The 22,190-nt window shown below is 49.0% G+C and overlaps 2 protein-coding genes across 2 annotated transcripts; both read right to left on the bottom strand.

The window, feature by feature from the left end:
- Positions 1–3,824: 3,824 nt before the first annotated feature.
- Positions 3,825–9,305, bottom strand: LOC124680845 (protein AMEIOTIC 1 homolog). Its single transcript, XM_047215885.1, is given in 11 exon segments — positions 3,825–4,308; positions 4,311–4,355; positions 4,467–5,012; positions 5,100–5,183; positions 5,391–5,453; positions 5,732–5,794; positions 6,395–6,479; positions 6,570–7,627; positions 7,730–7,806; positions 7,913–8,069; positions 9,250–9,305. Coding segments are annotated over 11 exon segments (2,271 nt in total). The 5' UTR covers positions 9,253–9,305; the 3' UTR covers positions 3,825–4,218.
- A 7,248-nt stretch (positions 9,306–16,553) lies between these two features.
- Positions 16,554–21,805, bottom strand: LOC124680846 (receptor-like protein kinase). Its single transcript, XM_047215886.1, has 2 exons — positions 21,705–21,805; positions 16,554–18,479 (listed from the first exon to the last, which is right to left on the bottom strand). Exon 2 carries the CDS (start codon positions 18,470–18,472, stop codon positions 16,640–16,642), a length of 1,833 nt encoding a protein of 610 aa, XP_047071842.1. The 5' UTR covers positions 18,473–18,479; positions 21,705–21,805; the 3' UTR covers positions 16,554–16,639.
- Between the last annotated feature and the right edge of the window lie 385 nt (positions 21,806–22,190).

Here is a 22,190-nt window from a genome sequence, read left to right as displayed (position 1 = left end):
GAAGGGTGGAATGATATAGTTATTGTACTAATTACTAAAAAATGAGAACCCAAAGAAGGTGATGGAGTATAGGCCTATAAGTTTATGTAATGTTATATACAAAATCATGAGTAAGCTTTTAGCGAACCAGCTGAAAGGTATTCTACCATAGATCATTAGTGAAGAGCAAAGTGCTTTTGTACCGGAGAGGATGATCATTGACAATATTCTTGTCGCCTATGAGTGTGTTCATACAATCAAGAGAAAGTCTGGTAAACAAGGTATTTGTGCTATCAAATTAGATATGCACAAAGCATACGACCGAGTGGAGTGGAAATTCCTGGAAGCTATGATGCTGAAACTGAGTTTTGACATCCAATGGATAAACCTAATGATGGAGTGTGTATCTTCGGTAAGGTACCGAGTTTGTTTTAATTATTATGAAACTGACCAATTTTTTCCTACCTGAGGTTTACGATAGGGAGATCCTCTATCCCTATATCTCTTCTTGATTTGTTCGGAAGGATTGTCAAGCTTGTTATCTCACGTGGAAGAGGATGGATCTTTAATGGGTATCCAAGTTTGTCGTGAGGCTTCATCTGTTTCTCATCTTCTTTTTGCCGATAACTCACTTATTTTGATCAAAGCGAATTACGCTAATGCAAAGTGCTTGAAAGATATCTTGGATAATTATTGTGCATCTTCAGGACAACTTGTTATTGTGGGTAAATCTAGTGTATATTTCTGTCCTAACACCGGGGCTGAAGTAAGAGAGGAGGTTTGCACAATTCTTGATATTATGACGGAAGCTATATCAGATAGGTACCTTGAACTACCATCTATTGTGGATGCAGACGGAAGTGATTGTTTAAAGTATTTGGTTGAGATAGTACAAAAAACATCATCAGATGAAAATAAAAAACTTTATCAATGGGTGGTAAGGAGATTCTTCTTAAAGCAGTGGCACAAGCAATATATCAGTATATGCGATGTTTGTATTTAAAATTACGAAAAGTATTTGCAAAGCAATAACCGATGCAATCTCGATGATGTCAATGATAAGAAGATGTATTGGCTTGCATGGTGGAAGTTGTGTATTCACAAGAAGAGAGGAGGACTTGGATTCTGAGATCCTCACTATTTCAACTTGGCAATGCTGTCGAAGCAGGCTTGGAGGTTCCTATGTGAACCTGATTCTTTACGTGCCAGAGTTCTGCGAGCAAAATATTAACCGGATGGTTTACTTTTGAAAGCCAAAATGAAGGGTAGAGCTTTGTTTACTTGGCAAAGTATCTTGGCAGGTATTCAAACTTTCAATAGAGGTTGCATATGGAGAGTGGAAGATGGGTCTCATATTGATATCTGGAATGACCCATGGATACAGAATAGCCCCGATGGTATGGTTATTACTCCTAGAGAAAACATAGTACTATCAAAAGTAGAGGAGCTTATTAGTCCAATTACCGATGATTAGGATGAGGACATTGTTAGTAAAAAAAATTAACTATTGATGCTAACATGATTCTTGGTGTACCACTATCAACAAGTGGTATGGAGGATTTTGTGGCATGGAGATACACAAAGAATTCTCTTTTCGCTGTTGGTTCAGCTTATCACAGTGAGTGGAAACAGCGGTTTGGGAGTAGGGCGAGAAATATTTATGCTCCAAGCAGTCAAGCATAAATAATGTATGGGATTATCTATGGAAATCTTCGGTTTCAGCAAAGGTAAAAATATTTGCATGGAAATCTCTTCATGGTATTCTTCCTTGTTATGGTGTCCTTGCAAATAGACATCTGTCATTATCTAGCCAATGCCCACGATGTGACATCCATTGTGAAGATATACAGCATACTCTCTTTGGTAGTTATAATTCTTTGGAAGTTTGGAGGAAACTTGGACTAGCAGATAAGATAAAAGATGCAATGCTAGTTGACCGAGTAGGTAGTGCTGTTCTTGAACAATTGATAGTGAATCAGTAGGTTGAAAATTCAAGGGAATTGATTCTTAACGCCTTCTTGTATATTGTAGATGCGCCGCCAACTTGTGCATGGTGAGAAAGTACCTACAAGTTTGATTGTTGGGATTTCCATTCGAGTAATTACAACAAATAATATAAGGGCAATCAGAAAGAATTCAGAAAACAAGAAGAGTGCATGGACAAAAGCGAAAGAAGAACATGTTATGGTCAATGTCGATGCAAGTTTCAATCCAGGAATTCTTACAGGTGGAATTGGAGCGGTCATTAGAGATGACCATGGGCAATTTATTGTTGCATGTAATGTTTGATCCAATATGCCATTGATGCAAACACCTTAGAAGCTTATGCCATTGATGCAAACACCTTAGAAGCTTAAGCGATTAGTAGAGGCATTGCATTAGCCAATGATGTGGGTTCTTCGCGTATTTTTATTCAATCCGATTGTTTACAAGTGACTAAAATCCTTCAGATGGAAAGTTTCTACTTTCCCATCAACGATGGCGGCCTTCTCTTTTTGATGATATTTATATCTTAACTTCTACGTTTTCTAGTTGTGAGTTTAATTTCTGTAATAGGGAAGCAAACTTTGTTGCTGACTGCTTATTGAGAGAGACGGATTCATTCCCATGTGTATGGATAGATGATCCGCCGAGTTTTATCGTTTCCCTATTAATTGATGATGTTTCTATCATTTGATTGATTGACCATGTTTCTATCATTTGATTAATAAAGCTCGCAGCAGAGTCCGGTTGTTTCCCTAAAAAAAAGAAGGCGGGACTTCATGTGCATGACACTGGCCACTTATTTTATAACATTCTTTAATTCCAAAAGTAATACACGTTTTTGGAATTTTTTAAAGTAATACGAATCTTGGAATTTGTTAAGTACTAGCTGGTTTCAGCTAAGCTGATAAGTCATAGTCAGTTTTGGTGAAGCCGAGGTGGTAATTTTTTTGAAAATTTCCAAAAACACGTGGGCTATTCGGGTAACCAGCCGAGGAGTAAAACAACGGCATGATCAAAAGTAGTTAACCATGCCATAACTTGATATCAAACTTTAATTTACGGTAATTAAACTTGATATTCGCGATTAGCTGACACTGTTTCGAAGCTATTACATGGAATTGGAATGATAGATGGGCGAATCTGAGGCTTAAAACATCAACATAATTTTGCCCCAACATGATCCATAAGACATAAGCATGATCTACATAAAACCTAATCAAAAGATAACATGCTTAGGGCTCTAAGGCGATCAGATCAGTTCTGATACCATTCTTAGACTTAAACTTATTGCAATCCAAACACCTAATTAGCATTTTAAAGGAGGGATTAGGCCATGCTTACTAGTAGATGAAGAGTTTCTATGCCCGCTAGATGCAGGCATGGTCCATATGTACATCAATATAGTATTAGTGTTGGTTTGTTTTTGCATTGTTATATTTCAGGATGGTAATCGTTGATCTGACCTTCATTTAATTGTTCCATCCTTGATTTGACCTTCATTGATTGGATCAGCTAATGTCAGCGCATGTGTGTCATCTCCTTGAAGGTGTTTTCCTTGGAAGGTGAAAACCGCCACTTGTTTACAATGGTGTTTCAAGTGTGGCCTCAGTTGTTGAATCGACCATCATCCCATAGGTGTTTGTTCTAACCTTCTTTCTCGTAGTCCTGATTGATTTCACCCATGGTAGCTACTTGTGTTCCAAATGTAATAAATTATAAATTATAGTTGTGTGAATCATCTAAATATAGACAAATGATTATAAATTCTCTTCTTTGCAAGGAAAAATAGTCGCATGGTGATCAAACTGAAATAAGTGCAGCAAGTAAAAAAGAACAGAGACAGTACCACTTGTCATGTAGTATCAGATTTGTAACTTGTTGAATCTGAGAATATATATCAGTGCAACAGAAAGAGCCCACAAAACGGACACAATCCACTTTAAATGTGTCACAAAAGGGCAGTCGACGCAACTGACACACTGAAGTCATGAGGTATGGCAAGTCATCAACCAATTACATCCTTGACACGGACTGAAACTGACCAATAAAAGTGCAAACTGCTACCAGAGAAACCAAGGTGTAACTGTAACCAATAACCAAGATCATGTAATATATTTCTCACTTTCCTTAATCTATTTTTTTCTTTATCTTATCCTCTCTATGTTTTGTTTGTGCAATTTTTATCTTATCGTATCATCACCGTACCGATCGTAAGAGAAACGCCATTAGGCAGGCATATGCAGGGGAAGGAGCTCAGCAGTAGAAGGGAGTGGCGAGGGCCAGTTCAGTGCCCACGGTACTGATCCCTCCGACCTCCGCGTTGGGCATGGCCATCCTCCCCTCTGCAGCAGACTAGCACCGCAGGGCGACGGCAGCGATGACGGCGAATCCTGCGTGCCAAACATGCATATATCAGCAAGCAGGAATGCAGCTGAGCTGCCTTGATTTGGCAAGGAGTTGAAGAATTAACGCAAGCAGAAGTGTCTGTCTCGTGCACTAACCATATGACGCAAAGTGAGGCCGGCGAAGGAGTGCAAGGCGCTGAAGAGTGGCTGTGGCTTGAGGGGTGACCTGGGGCTGGGCAGGGACAGCAGCTTGGTGGCATTGCTGGACGACGCCGAGGGCGGGGTGGAGAAGTAGTCCCCGACCATCACGTGCTCGTCCAGCGGCGACTCGATCAACACCTCAACTGGGGCTCGGGACGACGGCGGGAGCCCCGGCCCGATACCGGGGCAGCTACCACTGCCGCTGCGGGGGAGCGACCCGCCGGTGGCGATGCTGATGCCGCTGCTGCCTCCCCCGCTGATGTCTGTGCCTGACCCCATGCTTGGCCACAGGAACGTGCCCTGTGGCTTGCAGATGCGGAAGCTGCTCTTCCTCGTCGTCCTCTTCTCGCCGTCATGGACGACGGTGACATCTGCTCGCTGGCTGATCTGGCCACTATTACCACCAATAGCTATTGCCTGCTTGCCATCATTGTGAGCCACAGGCACCTGGTCTATTGCCATCTTCAGCTTATCTCCATTGCTTGACAACATAAATTGTTCCTGTCAGAAAGAGGCAGCTATTTCAGCCTTCAGGACAAATGCAGACGGAGTGCAGTAATTCTATGCAACAGGTTCTCTGTTACCTACCTTCAAAGAGAGGAAGGAGCTAGAGAGAGAAGCCATCTGCTCCTCCAGCTTATCATTCTTTTCGACTACAAACTCATACTTATCCTGAAAAAGAACCCAGTTGATCTCAGTACAAGTTAGTGTCAAAATGTACTGCAAACATCTACAGCCGAAAATGCAGAGAACAGGTTTACTAAATCAATACATTCTTGAGCGAATTCATGGCTTAGTTAGATAGATACGACAAATTCGCAATGCAACAATGGTGCTCCATAAAAATAGTGAGAAAGTCAGTTAGCAACATGAGTGTACCTTCAGTGACCGCACCTCCTTCTTTAACTTACTGTTTTTGTGAATCACATTCTCGTAGGTGTCCTGTAGTTAAAAAATACATGGTCAATATTGATACTTGCAGTTAACAAATCATGACCAATGGTTGACCAGAATGAGCGCAGGTATCTAACAATATACCGAGTTCGGCTAAAAATGTTGATCAACTAATACTAAATTCTCTTGAAGAACCAACACGTGTCTAGATACATTTAATCTGCCACAAGAATTATGGAATGAAGGGAGTACTATTTGCTTAGTTTGGAATGGATTAATAATTTCTGAAGATGGAACACTGGGGTTTCATGCATGTATTTAATTACCTTCAAAGAAAACACCTGCTTCTCTATCTTTTCATTAGCCTTAACCACCTTCTGGTACTTCTCCTGAGAAACAAATGGAAATGAAATTAGTAGTACACCAAAGCAAGCAAAGGAGTGACTTAGCTACTGTAGTGAAGGGTAGACTAGAACAATAAAACCAACTTCTAACCAAATACTAAGTTTTTAACTTATTATTACACATTGTCAGTGGGGAGACAATATAAAAAATGATAGCAAGTGCAGTTAAGAAAGGATATTCAAAAATGATTATTTCCTCTCAATGTAAGCAGTTTTTTCAGATATATATACACTTTCAGAAAATGAGAAGGAACTAAAGAGGCAACCATCTGCAGGTCCCAGCTTTGCCGTTGTCATTAATGTACCCATAAGAAGCTTTACAAAAACAGAACTTGGACTAGCACTTAAAGAGAACATCCGATCAATTGAAGAAACTGCTAGTTATACCCATGTGTGTGTGAATATCTTGTTAACTTGTTCTTATTTTGGGGGGTGAATGTATGCTGTTAACTTTATGTCTTTGATCCCACAACGAGCTTTATGAGTTTGAAATCACCTTTCGTCAGAAGTAGAGAAAAAAAAGAACAGAGGGGAAATGCTTGGATAGTGAAATCGACAGGATCTTATAATAGGGCATATGGTTACCTTCCATGAACTGTAAGCTTGTTCTGCCTCAGATTTCGCTTCATTGCCCAATTCCACCATGTTGGAACTCAGCTGTTCCATGTGCCTTGCAATCACAATGAAGGGGGTATCAGTTGCACTACTGTAGGCAATGCAAGAAGAGGAATCTGAAGTGGAGAGTTGGAGAAAAGGATACCTTTTAACATCATTGAGCTCCTCAGCGAGCTCCTCCACCTGCCTCTTAACCAGGAGATCACCGGCAACCGGGGACACGTCATCCCCAGGCTTCCACCCGGGTGGCGGCACCCAGTAGGGATCAGACACGCCGGCCTCCCGTCGCACCTCGGCCAGATCGGCTGGCTCCAGCCAGTACTCCATGGCGCCATCCGCGTTGTGCCGGCGGCGGAACCGTTCGGTGCTGCCGTCCGGTACCCTTCCGGCCATGTGCTTAAGCAAGTGGTCGAGGAGACCGGTGTCGCCGATGCGCTTACGGGCTTGATCCCGCAGCGCCTGACGCATCACCGGGGCGCCGAGGCGGGCGCCACTGGAGCGCATGATCTCGAGCAGGCTCCTCTCCGCCGCCGCGTACCGCTCGGCCGACCACCGCTCCTTGCCGCGCCGAGGGTCGCCGTCTTTAGACTCAACGTGGCGCTTCTTCTGCTTCTTGGGACTCTTGTACGTCTTTTTCGCCCTCCGCTCTCTGCTGGGCTTGTCGTTGTTTCTCTCTGCCTCGTCCCGCTTCCTCTTGCCGCAGACAGAGCTCCTATTATCCTCCTGCTGTGCCGGACGCTGCTGCTCCCTGACGCTTGCCTCTGTTTCGTAGCCGCCGATGCTGGCCTCCTTGGAAGCATCGCGGTGCCGGCCAATGTACCTGATGCGGCGCCGCACGCCCCATCCGGCGCCATCACACTTCAAGGTCTCGAGGAGGCGGCAGCTGGGTACAGGCACCTTCGGCTGAGCCGGCGGAGCTTCAGGCGACGACAGCGCGTCAGGTAGATTTGCTGGGTGGGACGACGCGCTGAAGTCAAAGAGGCAGGGGTTGACAAGCCAGAAGCTGTCCTGGTGCATCTCGCCCTGGAGCTCCTGCTCGGCCACACGGCGGCGAAGGATGCGCGCGGCGTGGTTGCTGCTCATGACGAAGCGCTCGTCAAGCTCCGGCCCGGCGCTGGGCGCCGGGAATGAGGAGAAGAAGCTCCGGAGCGCCAGGAGGGACGGGAAGCTCACGGTGACGTCGAGGCTCGTGTACTCACTCACCTGCATACCCAGCAGAAAAGGTACATCAGAGACAAACCAAATCAAACACCTGGTTCTTCAGGAAAAACCCTGTGAGCGACACAGAGAAAACGGAATCCTCACCTTTACCACGCGTATGGACTTGAGATGGATTGGTGTTCTGGGAGGCAGCATCCCGTGGTCGATCTCGTAGAACCCTCCTGATCACACCAAATCAGCAAGTGAAAATCATAATATCAACAACTTGACATGCAGAGGAATGGAGGATTGCACAAAAACCGTATGTCGGAGACCAGCATTGCTCACCAGCATGGTAGGTGTCGATGACAGGCGTGGACAGGCTCTGTCTGCTCAAGGGCGAGCTGGGGGGTTGGGTCATGGGGTCCTGGCTGCTATCATCCTTGCCATTTCTGCTGAGGCCTGTAGGCCTCTTCCTGTAGCAGAACTTGATCACCTGTGGCCTCTGCAAAAGGTTATGCAGTCTCAGAACAGGTGATGCACATGTCTAGTTCGTGTAAAAAGCACAGTAAGACTTAGTAAATGGAAATGCTTTTGGGGAGAGGACGTGCAGTGCATGTGCGTGGGATACTGGGATGGGAAGAGCTAGTCTTGCGAAAGAGGGACACACATCAACACCACATATACCAGTGTACATTCAGAATATGTTGTTTCCTGTTTTTGTAGGACAATCTGACAACGCTGAGACAGGCTTTAGCCTGCAAGGTGCGTTTGGTCTGCTCTCCTCCATATAGGAAGCTTGTGGCAAAATTCAGCATTCAGATTTGATACTATTCAGGACGATACATGCATGTTCAAACTCCGGACGATGAGACAACAAAATCTAATTACAGTACTAGCGTCAGCATATCGTTCAAACAGTGCTTTCCCGACATTTCTAAGTAGCTCGTGCAATTCAGGATTTCTAGTTGCGTCAAAAAACCAATGGAGTAACAAAAATCAACAGCATAGTGCCATAGTTGCTAAAGGTGGGATTAGCAAAGATCAGTACAGAAAACGAGAGTGGCCTAGTTGTGGGTCCTTGTTTTGCCAATGTGAAGCACATTCAGTGTTGGGCTGCAAATTTGAAATACTCTACAGTATGACAAGTTAACTCACATTTGTAAAATGCTCATCAAGGGTGAATGGCACAAAAGACCCAAATGTAGAGGTGCATGCTTCATAGATGGACCATTAAAATTGACCTGAGATTAATTGCACACTAACACCATTATTGATTGCAAACAGCATTGTGTTCATTTAATTGGCATATCACATTCCAATTTAGCATGGGGGCCTGGATTTGCAATGCATCTGCAATCCACTCCAGTTTCGTTTTCTAACTAAATTTGGCAACAACACATAAACTAGTTAAATCGCCGGAATTGGGTGCAGGTGTAGTAACAAGTTAATTAGCAGGATCATATTACCACCACGAAACTTAGGCATCAATCCACCAACTTCATCAGTGACGTAACAAACTGGCACCGCAGCATAAAACATCCCATGCTATATACCGTAACGTCAAACAGAGAACAGACAGATGAAAAAGTAGATCGATCGCCTCGGATCGGATGAACAGAAAGGCAGGGCAGCGAAAGTAACCGGCAGGAAAAAAGGTGATGGTCCTTGTCGTGCGCACGTACCATGGGCGAGTCGAGCTGCTGCAAGTGCGGAGCCGCGGATGGAGCAGCCGCCGTCATCTTCGTGTCCATCTGCGTCCTCCTCCTCCTCCTCCTCACAAGCGCGTCAGAGCCTTCGTTGCCTGCCGCCACAGCAAAATCACCAGGATTAATCAACCACGTAGTCGACCCATGGCGTGAATAACGAACTGGTATGAACAGATTCGGGGGGACACGCGAGTGAAACCGCGCGCAGCGGATTTGCGCAAAAAAGTAAAACCAGTAGCCGATTCGTCCCTGCAAAAAGGCGTACGGGGGAAACGGGAAGATGCCCCGGAACGAGCACGACGGGGTCGTCGAAAAACGGGACCAAACGATGGGCGAACCGGGCGAGCGCGGCATTGCGTCGAGCAGCAGCGGTGCATGTGGCAGATGGTGCCGCTAGGCGTGTACTTGCTGCTGGAGCGGCGGCGCCGTGCGAACGAGCGGAAAAAAGAAGGGGAAGGAAATCGAAAGGCATCGAAAAAAACCAGGAGAAATGGGATGGGATGGGGGAGAGGAAACTCGACGCTTTCGCGGCCAGATCAAAGCTGCTCTGCGCCTGCCATGGATTCGCGCAGCCGCGGGTACAAACCGATCCGCGCCGCTGTGTGCATGCGCCTCCCAGGCCCCGAGACACGAAAAAACACACCAAAAAGGAGGAGGAAAATCCCGGCGCTTTCGAAATCAGCAACCGCACAGTGATCGGAGCACGGATCTGCCGCAGAAACCAGGAGGAAAACGCAGCGGCAGAAAGAGATGGGGATTTCCTCAGACGCATGGGTGATTTCGAAAAACCTCAGAGCACGTACTCACCGACTCACCGTGCTGCCGCCGCCGCTGCTTCGGAGGAGAGGCGGCGCGCGCCGGGTCGACGGGGCCGGAGTAAATAGATAGATGAGGGGTGGAACGGGGGGTGATTTTGCGGGGAATAATAGTACAGTGGTAAATCTAGCGGATCCGAAAGGAGGGAGATTTTGGGTGGCGCTATGGTAGCGAGTTCATCGCGGGGTTGTGGGTTTCTCCCTCCCTCGTCCCTCCCCTGTTGATCTGGCGTGAGTGAGATTAAATAGCGAGAGAGGGACGGCAGCGTGCGAGACCTTGCTGCTGCTACGTGGAGAGAGAGTGTGCGTGCAGCGTGCGTGTGACTTGTGACAGGGGAAGATCGATCGCTGTGCTGTAGAGAGATATAGGGAGATTCGGAGGGAGAAATCGGTTACGGCGTTCGCCCGGACACTGTAGCGGCCGGAGCGGGTGCATGCCGTCGCGCACTGGCGCTGACCTCGCCAAGGTCACTGCCGCGTGGGCCCGCCGTTGAAATCCTGCGGTGGGCCACCCCTGTAGGCGAGCCACCGCGGCACGCGCGCGTAGGTGGGGGCTGTGCCTGTGCATCATGCGTAGGGCACGCGCGAACACGAATTTCGGCCACGGCGGGCGGCAAAAGGTAAACCCACGCCAACTCCAGTTGCAATCAATTATTACCGCGTGGTTAATGACCAGCTAAGGAGTGGCAGGCGGCACTCTACATCTGCACATCCTGCACTGCACGCATTCCCTGCCTTGCCAGGCCGAATGTTTACTCCGCGCGCGGAGGGGATGGAGGGCGTGTACGTGCTCTGCTGCCCGTGGCGTGGCCTCACCAAGGGTCTGTTTCGTTTGGTTGCTTGTATGCCTCTTTTCCATTTCTTCCCTCTGGCCCGCAATCACCTCCAGCACCCGTGTCCTTCAAAGTGTCCGTTGAATCGAGCGTTTGAAAGACATGTTTTATTTGTTTCGCGTTTTGGGAACATCGCTTCCCAACCACGTCTCCCAAACGCCGCCCTCAAACAGAAATTTAAATAGTTTGCATTCAAAAGAGATAGTTCCCGTCGAAGTCATCGCGATCAGAGTAGCTGCGATCAAAGTACCGGACGCGCGATCATATTACAAGCCGACGTAAAAATTAGAAGAAGGGAAAGGGCTTGCGCGACGGCGACGCCGATGACGCATCCTGAGTCGACGCAGGACCATCGATCACGACAAACTCGTTGTGATCTGCCCGGTGTGCATGCTCCATCGCAGAGGCAGAGGCAGAGGCCGACGCAGGTGTACTAGCAGATGTTGTCGCAAACGCGTTTGCTGGCTCTTGCTCCAGGGTTGGGTTGCTGCCGCTGCATCGGCCGCCGCCATTTTGGGTTCGATGTTGTCGAGGATCTGGTATTTGAAGAAGTTGTGCGAAGCCCGCGTCCGGGGAGACATTCCTTCTGTCAACGCTGTCAGCAGGGACATGTCGTCCTTGCGTTTCTTGAGCTCCATCTTCTCCTCTGCTTGTGACGGTAAAGCACACGTCCGTTGGGAACCCCAAGAGGAAGTTATGATGCGTACAGCAGCGAGTTTTTCCTCAGAAAGAAACCAAGGTTATCGAACCAGTAGGAGATGAAGGCCACGTGAAGGTTGTTGGTGAAGGAGTGTAGTGCGGCGCAACACCAGGGATTCCGGCGCCAACGTGGAACCTGCACAACACAATCAAACTACTTTGCCCCAACTTAACAGTGAGGTTGTCAATCTCACCGGCTTGCTGAAAACAAAGGATTAAACGTATGGTGTGGAAGATGATGTTTGCTTGCAGAAAACAAAAGAGAACAATGATTACAGTAGGTTGTATTCCAGATGTAAAAGAATGGACCAGGGTCCACAGTTCACAAGTGGTGTCTCTCCAATAAGATAAATAACATGTTGGGTGAACAAATTACAGTTGGGCAATTGACAAATAGAGAGGGCATAACAATGCACATACATATCATGATGACTACTATGAGATTTACTTAGGGCATTACGACAAAGAACATAGACCGCCATCCAAGCATGCATCTATGCCTAAAAAGTCCACCTTCGGGTTAGCATCCGCACCCCTTCCGAGTATTAAGTTGCAAACAACGGACAATTGCATTAAATACGTGCGTAATGTAAACAATACAAATATCATTAGACAAAGCATTGATGTTTTATCCCTAGTGGCAACAAGACATCCACAACCTTAGGGGTTACTCGTCACTCCCAGATTCAATGGAGACATGAACCCACTATCTAGCATAAATACTCCCTCTTGGAGTTACAAATATCAACTTGGCCAGAGCCTCTACTAGCAACGGAGAGCATGCAAGATCATAAACAACACATATATGATAGATCAATAATCAACTTGACATAGTATTCCATATTCATCGGATCCCAACAAACACAACATGTAGCATTACAAATAGATGATCTTGATCATGATAGGCAGCTCACAAGATCTAAACATGATAGCACAAGAGGAGAAGATAACAATTTAGCTACTGCTATGGACCCATAGTCCAAGGATGACACGCATCAGTCCGGAGGCGGGCATGGTAATGTAGAGCCCTCCGGTGATGATTCTCCTCTCCGACAGGGTGCCGGAGGCGATCTCCTGAACCCCCCGAGATAGGGTTGACGGCGGCGGCGTCTCTGGAACTATTCTGGTATTCTGGTTCTCGGTGCTAGGGTTTTCGCGTCGGGAGGATTATATAGGCGAAGAGGCAGAGTCGGGGGACGTTCGAGGGGCCCACCCCATATGGCGGCGCGGCCAGGGGTGGGGACGCGCCCCCCTATGGTGTGGCCGCCTCGTGGCTCCTCTTCGTCTCTCCTTCGGACTTCTGGAACATTCCGTGGAAAATAGGGCCGTGGGCTTTTGTTTCGTCCAATTCCGAGAATATCCGTAAACTAACTTTTCTGAAATCAAAAACAGCAGAAAACATGCATTGTGGCATCTTGTTAATAGGTTAGTCCCGGAAAATGCATAAAAGCATTATAAAGTGTGAATAAAACATGTAGGTATTATCATAAAACAAGCATGGAACATAAGAAATTATAGATACGGTGGAGACGTATCATCCTCTTTCCTCTTCAGCAGCGCCGCCCATCTTGCGTCGGTCTTTTTGTCGCGGGAGAGCAGGGTCGAGGAGATCTCGGCGACACTACATGATCGACGCCTACGTCTTCTCGGTCGACGCAGCATCGGCCAAGGTGGCCTTGTCAGCCTTGTTGCCGATAGGACGCCCTGCCGATGTTGCAAGCGGCGCTTCCAGATCAATGGCGTCTTTCACCTTCGACAACGAAACGCGCGTCAGCCGCCATTTCTCGTTCTTTTTGAGCTTGCTATAGCAATGCATCAGCGCGAACGACTTCCCGTCCGAGTTCTTCCGGTACATATCCATGGCCTTGTCGAACTAACAACAGGAAACACAATCACAGATCGTCGAACAAAATGTAGGCGCTACAGATTAGCTAAGAAAGGGTCGTACCATGCCGCCGACGTAGATGCCGCTGTCGCCTCTGGTCTCGACCTCGTGATGGAACCCATGGAACATGTTCACCGACGCCTAGATGATGGCCCATCGCGTCGATATTGCCTTTTGGCTCCTCTTCATTGTCACTTTGTTGTAGTCGTTGTTGATTAACTTGCGATCATCGAACTCGGCATTGATCCTCGCCCAATACTTTCCGTACTTTTGGTTGGCACCGATGATGGAGTCATGGCTCACCGTCGACCACGACTCATAGAGATATTTATCCTCCAGAACCATCCACTTGGGACCTCGTGTGCCCGACGCCTTCTTTTTCTTCTTCCTCACGCCGGCAGTGTCAACCTCCACGAGATCATCGCCATCCTCTGTGGCACCCGCATCCTCGTCGTCCTCTTCGTCCTCGTGGTCCTCATCCTCCACCCCTCCCTCTCCCCCTCCTCCTACTCCTCCTCAGCATCGGCGCCCTCGAATTCGAGCGGGCCCGTGCGGACAGTGAACGGGGCACCGTCCGCACCGGCTCCTACTCACACTGGGGCGCTTGCTCGTACGTCGGGGAGTAGAAGATGGCGTTGGGGTTGAAGCCGCCATGCGGCATCATATCCTGGTAGTGTGATGACAAGTTTGGCATCACGCACCAGGGAGTGCGGAGGGGCCGTCATTGTAGAACCCGTATGTCGACGGAGACACCACTCCCAAAATGTACACCGGCGCCGACGTACTCCATGGGCTCGCGTTGGTGGCAGCGAAGCGCGTGCTGGTGCGCGCGCGCCGCCAACGCCTTCTTCTCCAGCTGTGCCGCCCTCCGTCCCTTCCGCTCCGCCGTCGACATCTTCCGACGTAGATAGTCTTGATGCCACTGATCTTCGGTCCAGCCTTCCGGTTTCTTCTTCAGAGCCGGCGCCTTCCGCGGCTTCGTGAACGGCGCCTTCGCCCCTTTCGTCTCATTGCCCGGTGGCTTCTTGGCCGCTTTCTTGGCCATTTTTTGGGGGCTGTCGGCGGCGCCATTGATGGGGAGAGGGTAGCGGCGGCGGGAGGAACAGAGTAGCGACGACAGGAGGGAGAAATGAATCGGTGGGATAGGAGGTAAAATGTGTTGGGAGGCAGAAATGTGCGGTGGGAGAGGCGCGATTTGACGGGAGTGGGGGACGAATTTATCATGTGCCGCTGACGCGTCGGTCCCGCGTCTACTCACCTCGCTTTTTGTTGTGACCGGCGTGCCCGGAGCGTCCCCTGTGTAGCAGGCACTGGCTCGGGGCGCCGGACACCGTATTGGGCCGCACCGGACAAAAAGTGAATTATTCTGAAAGTCAAGGTTCATCTTTTTTCCGAAATGGGTATCACCCCGGCCTCTGCATCAAATAGATGCACACAACCATTTATTAATAAATCTCAGTTTTAAGATCTTACAAACTTGTTCTTCAACACTCACATAAGGTGCTCACAAAGATCAGCCACCAGAAAACAGTAATGCCAGGAGAATATGTTCAAGGTTCATCTTAATCCAAACAAAAATTGTAGGACCAAAAATAAACTTTTACTAGAATTGAAGGACCAAAAGTAAGCTTTCTTTTGTACTGTGTCTGCGTGTGATAATAGCGACGTTCCACTTGTAACTTCTAAGCTGTAGCTGAGCCTGCGCAAAGGCAGATCTGAGGATGAACGTGGATGCGGTGTGGTGATTCGAAAGTGTTGCGTGCCTCCAAAATTTTGACGAGGCATTTTTGTAAACCCGTAAGAGCATCTTCACCTACGTCGTACAAAGCGGTCTCTAAAGAGATTTGAGACACGTCGGACAAAATTTCGTTTACAACCACGCGTCCCAAAGCCTTTTTCCGTCCAACGCGACTCAATACAGTGTCCGGTGCCCCGATCCCGTCCCTGGTTCACATGGGACGCTCCAGACATGTTGGACACAACAAAATGCGAGGCGAGGAGACGCGGCCCAACGCGTCAGCGACACATTCAAGTTTTACCTAACCGTCGTCTATCTCGCGACGGAAGTTATTGACGTACAGCGACTGTGCGGTTTCCGCAGAGGCGCAGCGAAACTTCTCATCACGCCTAGCTCTCCGTGCCGGCGATAATGAGCGTTACCGCTCCCCCGCCTCCCTCCGGCCTATAAAAAGGGGTGCTCTCGCATCGTCCCTCACGCACAAACCCTAGCGCCTCTCTCCCAACCCTAGCCACCACCATCTCAAAAGTCGACGCCATGGCTGGTAGAGGCAGAGACCGAGGCTGAGGTCGCGGCCGTGGTCGTGGCCGCGGCAGAGCTGCACGGTCGTCGTCGTGTCTTCATCGTCAGACCTGCAGGAAGATCACCAAGTGATGTTCGAGTTTGTCGTCGTCCTCAAGGGCGACCCACTCGGCATCCAGAGGCTGCCGGACGAGTTCGCCGAGTTTGTCGTCGGCAACGAGCCAACCGCGCTGCATCTGTGGGAGGCTGGTTGCGACTGCTGCCGGTGGCCGATGGACATGCTCTTCGACGGGCGCGGCAAGATGTACATCAACACCGGCTTGGAGAAGTTCGCGCGCTACCACGACCTCGAAGCCGACTGCGTGCTCACATTCTCCTACCTAGGCAACACGGATATGAGCATCAAGGTGTTCGACGACACGCGCTGCCGCCGGCACTACCACGACGACGACGATGAGGAGGACGATTGAACGCGCCGAGTGTTCTTTCTTCGCAGCGAAAATAGGCATGGAGGTTTCTGGATGTTCTTCCTCGAAAGACCAACAGAGCTATAATCATCAGCTGGATTTTCCAGTTTGTGTGACTGGAAATGCCTGGGAGTGTTCTTTCTTGGCAGCGAACATACGAAATCTGCGATGCCAACAGTAGTTATGTTTCCTCATTTTCAATGTTTTAACTATGTATTAGTTTGTGAAAAGCATGTTCCAAACTATGTCTTATACCATGTTCCCAATTATATATTAGTTTGTGAAATGTTCCTTCTCTCTATTGTCGAACATTCAGCTGCGTTAAACAAAAAAGGTGACAAAAGAACCCATTCTCACACCTTTCCGACTTCCAAAATAAGACCAAACTTCTTCATTGACTTCAACAATCACGGAATGGCCCCAGTAAGATCATTGTTTTGGAGCATAATTCGTTCCAAACTTGGGCAGTCCGCAACACCGGATGGGATGCTACCAGTGAGAAGATTGAAACCCAGGTGCAACACTCTCAGTCTTTTACCTGAACAAATGTATGGTGGTATTCGACCGGTCAAACTGTTGTTGGTGAAATCAATTTGGACTAAACGGCTATTCACACCCAATCCCGCTGGTATGACCCCAGTAAGATGATTGTTTTCGAGAATAACTCGTTCCAAACCTGGGCAGTCTGTAAGGCCAGATGGGATGCTACCATTGAGAAGATTAAACCCCAAGTCCAACACTCTCAGTCTTTTACCTGAACAAATGTATGGTGGTATTCCACCGGTGAAACTGTTATTGGTGAAATCAATTATGCGTAAACGGCTATTCACACCCAAACCCGCTGGTATGACTCCGGAGAAGAAATTACTAAACAGTGTAATGTTCTGCAGGAGCTTTAGCTCAGCTAACACTGGAGGTAGCATCCCAGTAAATCCATTTCTGTAAATAAGGACACTTCGAAGCCACCGGATGCTCCAAATATACTCGGGGAACTCCCCAGTGAGGCGATTATCGAACAGAAAGAGCTTCTGCAATTTTCTCAGATTAGCCAGCTCTTTAGGAACACTTCCCTCCAGCATGTTTGCATCCAACTCTAGCCACAGCAGCGACCGACAGTTACCAATCTCAGGAGGAATCGGGCCAGACAAGGAGTTCTGAGAAAGCAAAAGATAGGTGAGGTTGCTCACTAAGCCGAGAGAAGCTGGAATGTGGCCGGAGAAACTATTGTTGACAAGTGCAAGTTCAGTCAAGCTACTACAATTCCCTAGCCATGATGGAATTTCGCCCCTTAGCTGATTATTAAACGACAATATGAATTTCTCCAACTTACAGTTCTCAAAATGAAAATCAATCTCTCCAGTTAAGCCATTCCCAGTGACATCTAGAACCTTCACTCCTCTGATAAGGCTCAAGGTTTTTGGAAGACTCCCGCTCAACTGATTATATAGTAGATAAAGAATCTCCAACTTGGTGCAGTTTCCAATAGAATCTGGCAGAACTCCAGATAATCCATTTTCATGCAACCATAAGCTTCTAAGACTTGCCATTTCACCAAGTGACGAAGGGATATGACCACTGAGATTATTCTGATGGAGGTACACGTACTGCAGAAACTGGTTCTTGAACAACCCTTCAGGTATTTCCCCATGGAGGGAGTTAGTGCACAAGGCGAGCGATGAGAGTTTCTTTAGGTTGCCAAGGGATTCTGGTATTTTGCCAGAAAGAGAGTTCTCGGAAAGATCCAATCGATCAAGCATGCTACAATTGCCCAATTCAGGAGGGATTTCCCCATTGAGTGAGTTACTGTACAATGCGAGCACTGACAGTTTCTTTAGGTTGCCAAGGGATTCTGGTATTTCACCAGAAAGGGAGTTCTCGGAAAGATCCAATTGATCAAGCATGCTACAATTGCCCAATTCTGGAGGGATTGCACCTGATATGCTGTTATTTTGCAAAGTGAGGACTACTAGGTACTTTAACAGTCCTATTTGAGGTCCCAGTGAACCAGAAACTCCAGAAGATGATAGGTCAAGAGAAAACACATTAGTCTGTCTATCACAAAGAACTCCATGCCATTCACATGGACTTCTATCGGAAGCATTCCAGCTGGAGCTTATGGAACTCGGCAATATGAGATTTTTGGACAGAGTAAGCAGAGCTAGACCGTCTGAACTTAAACTCCATGATGATGAAACCAAAGTGAGTAAGAGCAAAAACCAATTCCACAGAACCAGACCCATTTGGTTCCTGCAAAAAGTTTGTACGGAAGTTAGCAGAAGTGATACCAAGAATTGTCTCACAAATACGCATCACGACATGGGCATCACACAATCCCTAGTCAAGAGTATATCATATAATATCGCAAATACATGATGGAGTCCATTCTAATGAGGGTTATTTTCTTCATTAAAAAAATCCTAGTCAGAGCAGTTTTTAACGGTTTCTGACTCTTTTTTTGTCTTTTGAGTCTAAGCATATTTTAGTGGTTCTGCAAAAGTATAATCCCACGAGATGCTGATGGATACTGCAATAAAAGTATGGTAACTTTTTACTGTAGAAATAAGACTAGAGGAGGGTGCGAAAACTGAAAGGTCCTTTTCTTTTACTGTAATTATTATTTTTATGTAAAAAGGTCGTACTAGATCTAACTCTAAGAGCATCTCCACCGGCGCACCCCATAGCGGCCCGTATATGAGGACCGGCAGCGAAAATGGGCTCACACCGGCGCGTCCCAAATAGCGCCGGCGCTTTTTCGAGCCCAAGAGGAGCGCCGGCAACCCCGTGCCGGCCCCTTCGCGAAGGGTGCGAATTGGGCGCGCCGGTGCCTCGCGGCACGAATTTTTTTGCGCGTGGGAGCCACCTGTCAGTGACGCAAGGGCGCCACGCGGGAGATTTACCGCCACGACACCGAGTTGGAAAATCTCCCGTCACGACGCCGTGCGGGAAACTCTCCTGCCACGACGTCACGGGCGGGAGGTTTGCCGCCTTCCCGCCGGTCTATATTATCTCCCCCTCCCCCGCCTCATTGGTGCAAAAGTCTAAACCCTAAAAAATACCACAATATTCGATGCGTGGGAGGAGGCGGCGCTAGAGACGGCCGTACAAGTCGTGGAGAAGGACCCGCGGGTCGCAGAGTATGAGGAGTGGGAGGAGGCGGCGCTAGCGGGCGACCGTAGATGCATACGAGCGGCCACCGCTTGAGGCGGGGCGCGTCACCGGGAGGCGGAGCAGCCTCACCCGGTGGGTCGTCTGCTCCTCCATAGCGCATTTATTTCAGCGAAATCACCGTAATAAAGAGGAAAAGGAGGGAATAGCTATTTCGTTATTCAGTTTGCGGGGCAAAAAAAGGGGTAGCTTTTCGCAAGCAAACAAAATTAGCATTGAGTCATTGAGCACAGAGTAACTAAGAGCATCTCCAACCACGTCCACCAAACCCTCCCCAAACGGCGCTAGATTGAGCGTTTGGGAGGCGTGTTTTATTCGTATCGCGTTTGGGGGACGTCGCTTCCCAGCCGCGTCCCCCAAACAAAATTTCAGAAGTTTAAAACTTGAGCGAAATCATCCAAAATTGCTATATATTACATAGATTCGAACGAAAATGGATTAAATTTAAACTAAACCCTAATCTAATCTAGAAGTACTTGCGGTGGACGGAGCCGTCGTAGTACTGTTGGAAGTTATACATGTCGTCGGTGACGACCTCCTGCTTGACGCGCTCGTCGGGCTCGTCGACGGGCTCGTCCTTCACCAGGCCGCTTGGCCCTACCTCATCGTCGTTGGTGAGGTCCATGAGAGGCTTGTCGGTGTCGCGGATGTACATGGAGATCGCCGCCGTGTCGAGGTCGCCCCTCTAGGCGTCCTTGTCATTCAGCGACGCCAAGCACGCCGCGCGTAGCCTGGGCAGTCCTCGGGGTTGTCGCTGCTGGCGATGAGCCGCTGCTGCCGCTCGTACTCTGCCAGCAGCGCCGCCTTCGCCGCTGCATCGTCGTCCTGCTCCTCCTTCCCCTCCGGATTCGGGGTGAGGAGGGCGCCGCCGCTGCGCCTTTGCTGCTGCCGACTGCCGCTGCCGCCGACGCCGCGCCTCGGATTGACAAGTGCCGTCGCGAACCCCAGCTCCTCCTTCACCATGCGCCAGCGTGCTGCGGGAGACGGTGGCGGTGAGGACGGCGCCTCCAACCTTGGAGCGCCGTCGTGGATGCCGTCGATGACGTTCTCCAGGATGCGCCCCGGAACGCCCCAGAACAGGAGACGCCCGTCCCTGTTCCCGCTGTTCGGCCCGCCGACGAGGCCGGTGGTGTTATTCATCTCCATGTCGTATTGCGTGTGGAAGTAGGCGCCCCACCAGGCGCCGTTGCCGATGGCCGCCCAGGTCGGATCGGCCCGTTCGTCGACGTCGAGTGCATACCGCCGGGCCCTGATCGCATCCCTCCAGCGCTCCGTGCCAGGCGACGGCGGCGGTGGGACGCCTATGTCGTTCACGGCCATCCTCCAGCCGTCGCTGCTTGGCAGGCGCATGTCCGGCGGGACGGGATATCCCGCGCGGTACAACGCCCACGTCTCCGGCACGGTGAGGCTGCCGCGGCCGAAGTCGTTCGCCTTGGCGATCTTGCGGGAGGACGATGACATTGCGTAGCGGTTGGAGCGGCGAGGAGAAGATTTGTGAGCGGCGAGGAGAAAATTTGGGAGCAGCGAGAGATTGGGATGAAGAAGAACCGCAGGACGCTATTAATGTACAACGACTGTAGGCGAAGCGGCAGCGGGTCGTTGGACGCAGTAAATGCAGGACGAGACGCGTACCTACGTTAAGACGTCATTAACGTCGACCAAAGGTAGACGACGGGATTTTAGGCTTCCGAGCCGTTGACGCGTCGGGCCCGCGTCTCTTCGCCTCACTTTTCGTTGTGTCCAACGTGCCCCGAGCGTCCCCTGTGGGGCGGGGACGGGCTCGGGGAGCCGGACACCGTATCAAACCGCGCCAAATAAAAAAAGCTTTAGAGCACGCGATTGGAACGTTTTTTTGTCCAACGCGTGTTAAATTCCTTTGGATAACGGTTTGGGGAATGCTCTAACTAGCGCAACTGAAGAGAGAGCACGGACGGTCTAGTTCGACACCCTTCATCGCATTTCCGCCAAATGACGAGAAGTAGATTCGATCTCGTCTTCAACCCTTGTTTCACTAATTTCTCCCCGAATAAGTGGATCGGAAGTATATCCCCGAGAAAAAAAAGCTTATTTCAGTATGCAAAGAAAGAAAACAAGCATCGGCCTTGCTCTCCCCCAGACCTCCATGGACATTGCCGTGCAATCTGGCAGCAGATTATGACTAAAATGCAAGGCAAGCAAACGATGCGAAAGAAAAGGACCCTGCAAAGATTTCAGGACTCCGCGGCCGCGGGACGAACAGTCAGCCAAAAGCATCGGCGGTTCCTAACAGCAAGCACGGGGGAGCGATCGAGGGTTGGAAGCGCTTACCAGCAGCGACCGGCGTCCCGCGGATGAGGCTCCTGTCCTGGGGAATGGAGACGAGCAGCGTGCTAATGGGCGAGGGGCGCGGTGGCGCTGGAACTAGCACGGGAGAGGGAGGAGGGGCGGCCAAGTGCGAGTGGGCTGCCGGCTCTCTCTTCTCTATAGCGGCGGGGTAGTTGCCGAAGCGAGTGGACAGAGACGTTCCCACACGCGGCAGTTCACACGGATTTGTGGGTTTGGACTTGACTTTACGTTCCCACACGGGTGTATATGCGCGTAGATCGGCTGGTAGAAGAGAGTTAAATACATCTACCGTCCCTATACTTGTCACGTTGACTCGTTTTAATCTTTCTAGTATTAAACTGTAGAATTGTTGTCATGATAAAGTTGTTGATTTAACTCAATTTTTAAACATCAGGCTCAAAGAGCCCAGCTTTAAATTAATAAAACCAGCAGCCGGCAAGGATACAAGGTACGCCCGAACAAGTTTTA

Source organism: Lolium rigidum, unplaced genomic scaffold (assembly GCF_022539505.1).
Source record: "Lolium rigidum isolate FL_2022 unplaced genomic scaffold, APGP_CSIRO_Lrig_0.1 contig_29983_1, whole genome shotgun sequence".
In the NCBI taxonomy this organism is placed as follows: Eukaryota; Viridiplantae; Streptophyta; class Magnoliopsida; order Poales; family Poaceae; genus Lolium; species Lolium rigidum.
This window is presented reverse-complemented; position numbering and strand designations above follow the sequence as displayed.